Raw genomic sequence first — 12870 nt, forward strand, 5'->3', positions numbered from 1 at the left:
GGCTAGGCTAAACCTGTGAGAGAGACAGATAGAGAGAAAATATATTTAGATAGAGCGGTAGAGAGAAAGAGGCAGAGAGAAAAGGAGATACATATGAACAAAAAAAAGTCATATACATAAAGAGAGAGAAAACAAGATAGATATAGATAGAAAGACAGAGGTATAGATAGTGAGATAGAAAGAGAGAGAGATATAGCTAAAGAGAGAGAGAAAAAGAGATATAAAGAGAAAAAAGTGACAGAGAAAGAAAATAGAGATAGAGAAAAAATATAACTAAAGAGATAGAGAAAAAGAGATAAAGAGAAAAGTGATTGAGAGAAAAAGATACAGATGAACATTAATAGTAATATAGAGAAAGAGAAAGAGAGATATGAAAAGAGATAGAGAGAAAAAGAGATAAAGATAGTGAGATAGAAAGGAGATATAGCTAAAGAGAGAGAAAGAGAGATATAAAGAGAAAAAGTGATAGAGAGAAAGAAAATAGAGAGAGAGAAAAAATATAGCTAAAGAGATAGAGAGAAAAAGAGATAAAGATAGTGAGATGGAAAGGAGATATAGCTAAAGAGAGAGAAAGAGAGATATAAAGAGAAAAAGTGATAGAGAGAAAAAGATAAAGATGAACATGAATAGTAATATAGATAAAGAGAAAGAGAGAATAAGAGAAAGAGAGATATGAAAAGAGAAAGAGAGAAAAGGAGATAAGAAAAGAGATAGAGAGCTAGAGAGAAAAAGAGATAGAGATAGTGAGATAGAAAAGACATAGATAAAAAGAGAAACTGATAAAGATAGAGAAAAAAAGAGATATAGATAGAGAGAAATAGAGATATCGATAGTAAAATAGAGAGAAATGATATAGATAAAGAGATAGAGGGAAAAAATAGATATAGAAAACGAGATGCAGAGAAAAAGAGGTAAATATAAAGATAGCTTTGTAAAGATGGAGAGAAAGTTAGAAGTGCAAATATACTTTTTATGACAAACTTCATATTAGGGAAAAAGGAAGTGAAGCAGCTTGAACATTAAAAGAGAAATGGAGCAGTTAAATGGAATTCTGTCATCGTTAACATGATTTATAACATGTACGTGCTATTTCCACTGACACGTCAAAAGGCTGATGAAATACCAGCCACATTCCCAGAAAACATACAGAGGACATGAGCCCAGTGTCCTCAGTGTTAGCTCTACGGGCCTGATAGCCACTTTCATATCCTGCTATCACACTGACCTACTTTCAACCTCTGGTCTGCCTCAATTGAGAAGTGGCATTGGTTTACATTAACTTTATCTTATTCGCAAATATGAAAGCAGAGGTAGTCAGGAAGGTAAGAAAGGTGAGTAACTGAAGTCCGACGCTCGTCCTTCAGAGAGTGTTTGGATTGGTTGAGTCAAAAAGACTCCACCTCTGTTTCAACTCTAAATTCTTGGACGTTGGTCTGTTTCTTAAAACTTTAAAAACTATAAGCAAATAAATAAATAAGTTATTACGAGTGAATTTGAATCATACTTGTATATGTCTGCTGTTCAGAGACAACCCTAACGCATGAGGAATATAACTGTCTGATAATAAACTGTTCATCTGACATGTCTTGCCCAACTGTAACTGTAATATAATGATGAGTTTCACAGAATAAATAACCCTCAATATAATTTATGACCAGCTCATGGGTCAAATAAACAAGGCTTGATCTTTGGTAGGACTATATTTACAATGACAGGTGTGTGTGTTCAGGTTTAGTACGACATGATGATTCAACCAATCAAAAGGTGAGAACGAGAGGTGTCCCTTCAGAGTTATATCACAGGTGAAGCAACAAAAGAAGAAAATGTACATGAGAAAACTGAACATGAATAAAAGGCCGATCCAAAGGTAAGTTGCACTAAGGTAAATCCAGGCTCGGAGCTTAAAAGGGAAAAATTAATCTCGAGTATGTTGGCACAAGTAAGAACAGAAACCTTTCTGAAGTACACAATTTACTGAGATATCTGCATGAGCCTGAAAAAGCCCCGAAAACCCACAAACAGTATTGTGACAGGACGGTCTGGAAATGACAATTTCCACTTACTCAACATGTCTTGTGGCTGCGTTGCGCTATTGTCTATTATTATGCAGAAGGTGAGAAAATTGTAGAACTGATGTCGTCTTCATTTGCTGCGGCAAGTGTGTGGAAATATCACGACGTGGCTTCACATCGCTGACGTTAAGCTTGTTATTCAAAGAAATAAGAACAGAGCACTCTATTTTACCTCAACTATCAAAAATGTTTAAAGGTGATTTTTCCTCCAGCAGCAAATGCAATGCCTGCCACAAATATAATTGATTGCATATCAGGAGGAGGAATTTTGATGCAATGGATTTAAGGATTCTGCACAAATTAGATTGGACATAACTTTCCATTACAACATCGTGAAAAAGTGCTGAGTCCATGTGACATCAAGTTCAGTCTAAAGCTAGAGAGGCCAAACAAAGACAAACGCTGATCAAACAAGGAAACTTTAAAATTCATAACCCATAACAGTGTTCTTGTATTACACACACAATGATCATATTTTGTAATACAGATACGAGTGTTAATAATTTAAACTGAAAGTCTCTTTTTTCCATCACAAGAGGTCGGTTGGCACAGTTCAACAGCAAAAGCATCGCTGTGGTTTGAAGCTCTGCAGGCTCAACACACACACAGCTTCGGACCAAAACACTTGACTTCAACGGCGGCTTATGCAGTACAAAACTAACATTATTGTGGAAACAGGTTTTCACCCTGAAACAATGAAAAGAACTAATATTTTGAAGGGTATTTTCTTTAGATAATTTGGAGTCTAAATGACTAACAGGTACAAGTTTTGGAAAATCCTCCAGTGTGTTGCTTCTACAGACAGCTGCAAAACAATCTGTAATGCCTGCAACTGAAACACTCAAGATTGTTATTCAAAGTGTCTGCCAACAATACAGAAAAAATCCCTACATATATGAACTTTTTTGTGAGGGTAGCATGCTTATTTTGAAACCCGAAACAGCCGTCACATCTCTGTCTTTAAAGCCACCAAACTCCACTCACAAAAACACAAATTTTACCTCGAAGAAGACGGGAGTTGCTGTTCTAAAGTCACCTGGATCAGTTAGTTTCTTTGAGTAATTTTGTGTTACAATAATATTGTGATGAATCCGAACTAACCATTTTAACACCTTAGCAACACAAACTAACTGATCAAGGCCGCAGTAAACCAGCAACTACTGTATTCTGCAGGGTGAAATGACTGTGAATGAAGTCTGGTGGATTTTAAGGGAGCGATGTAAAAGCTTTTTCTCGTGCTAAAAAAGGATCTTACCACCAAAAAAGGTCCATCTCTGGAGGGATCCTTTTTCTGTAATGTTGTCAGACATTTCAAAAAGCAATTAGAGCCTGTCAGAGGAGAAAAGAAGCACTTTTAGTTGACATACTTTGATCGGGGGCTGCTGCCTGCAGGGATTATGTTTAATGTCTTGCAGCTACTGGCTGAATCAATCTACAGGAGCAATTTCAAAACCTTTCGTACCTTTCAGTCACTTAGACCCCAAATTATATAAAATACAGGGATTATACTTTAACTGCCAAGCATGTGAGCGATACTGAAACACCAAAAAAAATATAGTAGACACTGAGTATTTAAAAGATCCCATTTAATTTGTGGATACGAATTGGGGAAGCACTTTACAACCTTAATTCAACATGCAGTGACCATAAAGACACATCACAAAGATGTTAAAGGTGTGAGATTAGACTGAGCTGGTAGGAAGTTTTTGTGTGTTCACAGTGATTATTAGTGTTCAGGTTACTCACATAGATCAGTCAGGAAATCCTGTGAAGGGCCGTGTTCTGACACAGAACAATCAAGCTTATAAAATTAAAACATAATTCAGGTTCGGGGGTGTGATAGTGGATATAAAAATGTACAAATGAGGAGGGTGGTGACATTCAAATGTTGATGGTGTCCGAAGTTCAGAGTTTTGCTGTGTTGATCTCAAGCTGTGGCGTCCAAACGTCCAATCCACTGAGAAAAGATATGGTTTGTTTTGGGAACAGTGTACCGATTGATGAGTTCTCCAGAATCATCTAAATAAATCTGTAATTCACGAGGCCTTGTCGTACCAGGCTTGAGCTTACTGTAGCAGAGTGAAGCAACATGTGTGGGAGTCTGGTTACATAAACAAATGAAGCCCTTAAGTCTAAGTTTGGTACCTAAATCATTCTGCTGTAGGGTTACTCTCATCCAAAACACATCTACCACTTACACTGTTTCACTAAGTTACAAAACTGTAGAAAATACTGTCTTTAAAACCAGGCTGGAGGCTTAAACCGTCCTTTAGAAAATGTGTCCGATGGCACATAAATGTCCGTAAATGCTGGTGTGCTGCACAGAAGAGGACATCGTTCCATTGTTTCAGTCCTCTTGGCAAAAGAAGAGCACAGTCTAGACGCTTTCAAAGCATATGAAACAATATTCAAGAAAGAATCCTTTTACATTGCTATGCTGTAAAAAGGTAATTCAACTATATTTTAAAAAATTTAAAAAGTACTGTACAAAATGAAATCAGCTTAAGTCTCCTCTTTCATCGGATAAGGCACATTTTCATACATGTATTCCTTATGAATAGTGTCCACCAGCCTTCAGTGTTGCTGCTCTTGGGGAAGAAAAAGCAGCTTGTTTTCAGACGTAAGCGCCCAACGCTGCGTGGAACTCTGTGAGACACTGAACAAGCTGCTGAAACTTGGGCCTCTCCTCCGGGTCCAGGGCCCAGCAACACGCCATCACTGCAAACCTGCGACACAGGGAAAAAAGGATGGGTTGAATTAGACGGGATATCAAGTGCTATGGGTGTAAGACAGGATGCAGAGGGAAAAAGAAGAAGGGGTGTCGAACTCAGGGCATTGAGACTTACACCTACAGAACATGTTGCATTGTTCTAAAACAGGAGCTGCCTGTACAGCCACTGATATAAGTGAGATTTTATCATGTCCTAACCAGTGCATGACCTTAAATGTTTTTTTATTGCAACCTCTAATATTTCGGAAAAGGAAGGCGCCCTTTCACCACCTATTGTATTAAGAAGGAAAACAGATTTCAAGTAGTTTCTCTTGATTAGGTTTTGGATATTTAACTCTGCTCAGGGTAGATTTAGCGGTCAAGACAAAGAGGTGTGAAAAACATATGCATCAGTTTATTATGATGTCATATCCTGAATGCTATTGCTATTAATTAGTCGGTACCTAGTAGTTGTGTAATGAACTACTGGCCAATGCAACAAATGTAAAGAGTGACAAATATGATCTCTTGTCTTTGAGTTTTGAATCTTTCTGTGTTAATTGATTTTTGCATCTCAAAAGACCACTGCAGTCACCTAAATGTGAGCAAATTAAAGCATTAAAAATGTAAAGTGTGTTTCTGAATTTTTACAATATTCCCTGAGTAATAATAACTAGATGGGCTGACAGTGTGAAAATTAAACAACAGATACGTTTTGTTGGAAAGAGACGGTTATATAAATAACATCTCTTGAGGCTTCAGATGTTGTGCAGCAGATTCAAGGTGTTTTTATGATATTATTTAGCATTGTTGTGTAACAAGTGGAAAATTTGCAATACTTGTAATTTGTGGTTCTGCTGTTGCTTCTGCTCTCAATGTTCACACTGCAAGCCATGGGGCTGGATTCAGATTTATTGCTCAGATCCGATTTTTTTCTTTGGCTGTTCACATTATTTTTAAAATGTGGCCAATATCAGATTGCATTGTGAACTGGTCACGGTCCTGAACTGACCTGCATGCACAAAAGAAGAATAACAAAGACTACGTGTAGCACGCTGTCATATGTAAACAAACATGGGTGCCATGGAAGTCAGCATTTCATGTATAAATTGATGTGCCATGGAAGCCAGCAAATTCGACAGCAGATGATAACGAGGACGAGAATGAGGAGAAAGAGAGCCAAATTTTTAATTGTGGCTTTCTGTGGAGCAATGGCTGCTACTTCAGTACGGAGGTGTGTGTGGACGCGGAGTCGGAGCAGTCCTCGTTGTTTGTATTCACAGTTTGACTCCTGCCAGGGCAGAATTGTGACAAATGTTGATCGAGAGTGACGTAAAAGTCACATGAATTCCATTCATCCACACCATACATGACTGACTTTACAAATTATACATATCTACTTGTTTTTGTTAGGTTGGCAATTTTTGTTATAAATGAACTACTTTCTTATGTAGTATACCCTTGTGTCTTTAAGAGCAGGGCTGTGACAACATGTGTTTTAATTCAATTGAAGACATCCAGGACGTATAGTAGGCAATCATCTGCATAAGTGTAAAAGACATGGTATTGCTTTTATAGATATGACCAATCAGGAGCATATTATATGATGTAAATTAAATATAAACATTACTTTGAAGTTGTCTTTTAGTCATAAATATGAATGACTTTATTAGGTCAAGGCTTAAAGTGTTCAATCATGCATTACATTCTAATACACCTGGGTGCTTTGCCGATGCAGCCCAGAGGGCGCCTCCACAAAGCAATATAATTAGTTTACTTTAATATCAGGAAGGTGTTCTCTTTTAACCTGGCTGGATCGCGATGATAACTTTTGCTGCACACCAAACTGGATGCACAGCTTTGAGTGACACCTGTAATCTCTTATGGGGGTTTTACATTTAGTCAAGTCAGGTTACGTAAAGAAAAGCTATGTGGAATTTGTCTGCAGAACAGCCCTCTTCTTTGAGCAGGAAAGCCTTTTATTTTTATCCATCAGTGTCAGCGTGACAGCACCGTTGCAAACTAGATATTGAGGAAATGGCCTGTAAATAATATTGCTGTGGGAGAAAGCCTCTCCTTCTTGACAGTTGCAGGATGTTGATAAGCTTCACATCAACAAACACTGTTAGCTGCTGAACATTTCATTTAAATTCAGTACTCCCATATTGCACAAACAATGTCTCATCAACACCACAATGAATTTGGTCAAGTGTGACTAACAGCTAAACATTAAAACACATACTTCACTGCAGATGTCTACAACTTACATTTTGTGTTTATATTCATAACAGCAGGACAAGGAAGAGAACAAACATCCTGAGAGAGACTGCCGCATTTTCATCAAGTCCAAACTTGTCAGCTGTCTGCAGCTGTGAAGGCCAGCTGGGAGCCCTCTCAATTATCTTTATTGTCATGTAAGAAAACAAGCAGTACAACAGTAACCGCTACTTTGGAGAACATTTACTATATAAGGGAAATACCACCATAACTTGGAGATAGGATGACGTCTTTAGTCTGCTTGTTTTGTCAATTTAAAATCCCTGTTTTGTCACTAATCCATTTATCACAATCAGAGAATGAAGTGTTTGATACTGGGGAGTCTGTGTCTGTCTGTCTGTCTGTGTTTGTGTGTGTGTGTGTGTGTGTGTGTGTGTGTGTGTGTGTGTGTGTGTGTGTGTGTGTGTGTGTGTGTGTGTGTGTGTGTGTGTGTGTATGTGTGTGTGTGTGTGTGTGTGCTCTTTAAACAACTTACAGTTCATCTGGACAGTTGATTGGTTGTGCTATTCGGTACCCATCCTTCAGGTAGGCCGACATCTCAAAGGGGTCGATGTCGACGTAGGGGGTCTGACCCAGAGTCATCAGTTCCCACAGCGTCACTCCAAAAGCCCACTGTGAAAACACGACGTACGATCAACACGGAGACCCACATTGAGCATTCATATACAACATTTCTGAACATCATCAACACAAGCTGTTGTCTTTAGTGTGTTTTCATCAAACAGAATGAATATAAACCAGCGTTTCTACCCAGAGACCGGAAAGCCAGCGGTGCCCACTTGCATTCAAATACAAAATGTTCCACAGGAACAATGCCAGGAAATTATGTTGATAGATTTTTATGAAATATAAATCATTGCTGCAAGTTGTTGTTGAGAAACTGAAAGTAAACAGTCAGGCTCTGTTATGTTTAGGGAGAATGAGGGTTTTGAGCTCCCATGTCAGCGAGGGTCCACCCTGAATGTGTTGCAGTGCTGACCCTCCAGTCTGACCCCAAAGAGGAAACAGGGGAAAGAAACATTTCCCTATTTGTGTTAACAAGCGTGACTCTGATTATTTACCCGTATCTAAGGTCACTATGGGTGCTGAACCTGCAGACATTCTCATCCCTATCTGAAATAAAACTGGGCAGCTCTTGAGAACCTGACAGTGACATATGGACACAGTTCAACATGGAGCAAGTGTCTGTTGTGGCAGCATGTTATAACCTGTACTAGGGAGATACTGGACTTTTTTAAAGATTTGTTTTATCTTTGGCTTTATTTATAGGACAGCTGAAGATAGACAGGAAATGTTGGGAGTAGAGAGTGGGGGATGACATGCACCAAATGATCGGCAGACCGGGAGTCGAACCTGCAATCAGTGCTACGAGGACTGTAGCCTCTGTACATGGGGCGCCTGCTCTACTAACTGAGCTAAACAGCGCCAGAGACACTGGACCTTTAACACTCAGAACTCTGCAAAAGAAAATGGCCAACTAGAGTCATTTTGATTGTTGTGATGTTATTTCTTGTAGTATTTTCAAATGATTCATGTGCCTAGAATCTATACAATCTAAGCTAAAGGGTTATGTAAGTCAGTAAATCAAGATTATTGTTGGAAGTACTGAAACTTTGTCATACATAAATCCTTCCATCCACCCATCCATTATCTATACCAGCTGTCATTAGGCGAGAGACGAGTGCAAAGGTGTTTTAATAGCGTGATCTGGAATCAAAATACGGCTACTACACTGGCATTTTTGCTCTTCAAATGCATATCCTAACAACTCAAACTGTACTCAAACTAATCAAACTGTACAACCTAAAGTGTATTTCAGTTATGTTAACTAATATTGTTTTTATTTTAGATTAATTTTAGTAGGATTATCTACTAAATCTCCTGCAGCCAGATTGCAGCCATTGCCTGCTGCCCACTTGCAAAAAAAGGTACAAAAAAAAAATACTTCAACAGGATACAAATCACATCCAATTTCACAGGGTAAGACGAGGTGAATAGAGTGATTGAGGACACAGAGCACAGTGATGGGAGGGCTTTTGAGGAAAGTACGCAACTATCATTCCAAGCAAAGCCTCTTAGTCACTTTCTCATCCTGTTTGAAATTAGTTAATACGTGCGTAACAACTGACACAAGTGAATGGAGTATGTATGTGCAAGATAGTACACAGCTTCTTATACTTGTCTGAATTTCCCCTGAAGATAAGTGGGCTGGTAATGCCAAGCCTCTGTTTTACTGTAAGTGCATGGAGGACAATGACTGCCATGAAACGGTGTGACCATAAGAGGAATGTGGTGGGGGTGGGGTACGTCTGGCTGGTGTCTCTGAGGATCTGCTGAGCTCCTGACTGTCTGCCGCGCCCGCTCTGCTATCCTGAGACAGGAAAAGGGAAGAGGGAAGAGGGAAGAGGCGGAGACAGCTAATGGTGCTCAACACTGCACCTCCTTTCCTTCTGACACCCTGACAAGGTGCCTAAGAATGGCTCTGACACAATTAAGGCCATTTCCTGCATCACCTTCTCTGTATCACATCCCTGATTTTGTTTTGTTTTTGGGAAACCTTGAAGAGGCAAGGGATGGTTAATTATAGATTTGTGTTGTTAAGCTGCAACAAGTAAATTAGATATCTGGAAAGGCAGTTTCCTACAAGAGCAACAACTATCAGGAATGAAAAGGAAGCCAATATGGAAGAACCAAAAACTGCAGTTCCTCAAATGGCCACTTGAGGTTGGCTCTTAAGTGAGTCAATCCACACAGAGTCCCATGTTCAAATGCAAAACTTTACAGCAGAAATAAACATGTTTACAGCTTGTTACAAAAAATGGTTTGTGTTTCTATAGCTCATTTCTGGATTCATGACAATTGCATACTTTTTAACTTAACTAAAGTTATGCATAATGTGCAAGTGGTTGCTTTGAGTGACAGGTGTGTGCTGATAAGTCAGGTAGACATCAAGACAGCTACTTCAGTCACTGAAGTTAACCTCTGCCATTTTAGTTGGATTAATGCCTTTTAAAATTAGTTTCATGCAAATATCGTACGTATGTAATGCTGTGCAGTTAATTGTGCCATCCAACGTTCCAAGTAGTATGTGCTCCAGTATATTGTTACGTGAGCGGAATTCAAGTAATATTTTATTCATATTAAGTCTCGTGTCGGTGCTCACACAGCTGGCTTGTTAGCTTGTTCAGTGTTTGTCATAGGGCTGCATGATTAAGGCCAAAATGATAAGCACGATTATTTCAATCAATATTGAGATCACAAATTATTAACTATTTATTACATTTGGGGACAATGTTTTATAATTGCATTTACTTGAATTTGGTGCATCTTTGCTTTGGTAATGTCAGTTTGTCTTTGGGAGACGGGTGGATAGGGTGTAGCGCTGTACAGCGTCAGTGTTATCGATGTCTGACTTGACGCTGGACAAGGACAGCGACATTATTCCTCATCATGCTGCACTTTGTGCTGTTTTTTCAGCTGGTTGAACAAGTGGCACAGACACAAGTTTCATGCACTCTTTGCATATTCTTTTTTCTTACTTAAAGCTTCTGTGAGGAGTTTTTCGCTGGTTATGAAACAGACTGAAATGAATTCTGATTACAACAAGATTGATTATTTCCATATAGTTATTTTTAATGCCTGAAACCGCTGGTGGGGGTAGGTGTCAAGCCAAGCGATTAACTGCACGCTGCCTTGTACAGGACAACATGTACAGGACAAAATCAGCAAAGATAAAAGAGGTACGGCTTTGTCCACAGGGGGCGCCAAAATTGGCACAAACAGAAAGTTTATCATGGGAGCTTTATCATCACTTGCCCTAAACCTTAAATACCACCAAACAACCGATGACGAGCTGTTTTGGGGGACCGGTATTTCAGTTTAACGAGTGACCTGCTCTCTGCCTGTTTTAACGCAAAAACAAGCCGCGTTCAAAATGGGATTGAAAGTTAGCAACCGACATGACACGTTTGCACAAACAACACTTTGAAGACGTAACATTAGTATATTTTGAGCTCGTAATGAAAACAACAAAGAGGCATTCACGAGGACAGCTACGTATTCTCTTCCCGTTTTCGACAGCTGCTGTAACTACGACAACCACAGACGCATTCGGCTGAAAGTCGCCAGTTATCATGGTCACTCACTGAATTGTAACACCAGTCTCTGTTGTTTACTCTTCCACTTTAAACTGCTGCTACGAGGTAGGTGCTCATGATATGACATGCCAGCTCTCCCAAAAGTGACGGCAAAACCTCCCCGTCGCCCCCCCTGGGGGAGTGGCTGTTAGTTTAGGGAGTGCTTGATTTGATATGCAGCAGAGTTTTCACGGGCGGAGCACGGATTTTAAACGTCAATATTGATGAGAAAGTTTTAAGACACCAGGTCTGTTCTGTTTATCACCCGTTCGCTCTCCCATCCAAGATGTGTGTTCCACATGTCACTTTGCTTTTTTCCTCCAAACAACATCTCATTCAGTGGGACTTATCATTGTTTACTTTCTAGTTAGCCAGCTAATTAGTTATGGGTTATGGACAAAGACTGTATAAATGTGATAACTTGTGTGTGGTATAACCTTTCCTTTCCAGTTATATTCTCTCGTTAAATTTGGTCACTTCAGGCTTCCAAAAACCAAAATGGCAGTGGCCAAAATGCCAAATTCAAGGCTTTAAAATTGTGTTCCACTAACATATAGGTGTTATCAGAGTGGCTACATCCACTTTTTATATACTGCCTATGTTCTTACCACATCACTCGCACTAGAGAAGTCGTTGTTGAGCAAACTTTCCAAAGCCATCCAGCGGACGGGTCGATTCTCATTATCCCCCAGACAGTGATAATCCATAGGAAACAGGTCTCGTGCAAGGGCATTGTCTGTGATCTTCACTTGCATGTTGTCGTCAATGCTGTCAGGGGGAAGGAGGTGAGGGGGGACAACAGAGAGAAGTTGGCATCTTTAAGTAATTAAATTGCAAACCAAACCACCTGAAGGCAACATGGAAGAACTGAGGACTAATGACGGCAGCTTTGAGCCGGGTCAGGGACACTTACACACAGTTCCTGGCAGCGAGGTCTTTGTGTATGACCTCCCTGCGAGCCAGGTAGCTCATTCCACATGCAATCTGGATGGCCATGTAAACCAAGTCCTGTTGAGAGATCGCCTGAAAGGAAATGAGGGAAAGAGAGAAAGACAATGTGCAGTTAAGAAGCTGATACAGGAAACACACAAAAATGTAAAAAGGGAGGGAGTTGGGACAAGGGAGCACAGCTGATGTGACTTCACTGAGGTGAAACTGGCCTTCTGTGTCAAATTGTTCTTTTTTCCTTTGAACTGGTTCAAAGTCAGCTATGGGTCAAAGATGGGAGTTACATACACAAAGACTATTTCAGTCTTTAAATGCAGGTGAAAGGGCATTTAACTGGATAATAGGAAAATCTAAAAATGAATATACAGCTAAACATTTTTGAAGTTAATTCATGCTAGTTGCAACATTAAAGATATGGCAATTTCTTTTAGTGAAATGTCAACAATTTTTCGATGGATTGCCAAGACTTTAGTACTAATGTCCATCGGGCCAGAAAGATGAGATGTTGGCAACTGACATTTGTAGTTTAACATGACATGTCTCAACAATTGTTTCCATAAAAGTTGGTACAGAAATTCATATTTCATCCACAAAATGAACAGTAATAATCCCCTAACTTTCATTTAGCAGCATTGTCAGGTGTTTTAGCATAGTGTTAATTAGCATATGTTAGCACACTTAACTTTTGGGAGCATTTTTACATGTTGACGTTAGCATTTAGTGCAAA

The 12870-nt window shown here is 39.4% G+C and overlaps 1 protein-coding gene across 3 annotated transcripts in view; it reads right to left on the bottom strand.

Moving 5' to 3' along the window:
* Positions 1–3641: 3641 nt before the first annotated feature.
* Positions 3642–12870, bottom strand: part of ryk (receptor like tyrosine kinase) — a 43556-nt gene continuing 34327 nt past the window's right edge. For all 3 annotated transcript variants that reach the window (XM_069680610.1, XM_069680611.1, XM_069680609.1), the window contains 4 exons: positions 12109–12218; positions 11804–11963; positions 7535–7671; positions 3642–4798 (listed from right to left, as the gene is read on the bottom strand). In XM_069680610.1, the coding sequence (XP_069536711.1) occupies positions 4687–4798; positions 7535–7671; positions 11804–11963; positions 12109–12218 (519 nt within the window). In that variant the 3' untranslated portion in view covers positions 3642–4686. The remainder of the gene's footprint in view (positions 4799–7534; positions 7672–11803; positions 11964–12108; positions 12219–12870) is intronic.

This window comes from Semicossyphus pulcher, unplaced genomic scaffold, assembly GCF_022749685.1.
Source record: "Semicossyphus pulcher isolate SPU_LCO1_2020_fin unplaced genomic scaffold, fSemPul1.0.p SCAF_4, whole genome shotgun sequence".
NCBI classification, from domain to species: domain Eukaryota; kingdom Metazoa; phylum Chordata; class Actinopteri; order Labriformes; family Labridae; genus Semicossyphus; species Semicossyphus pulcher.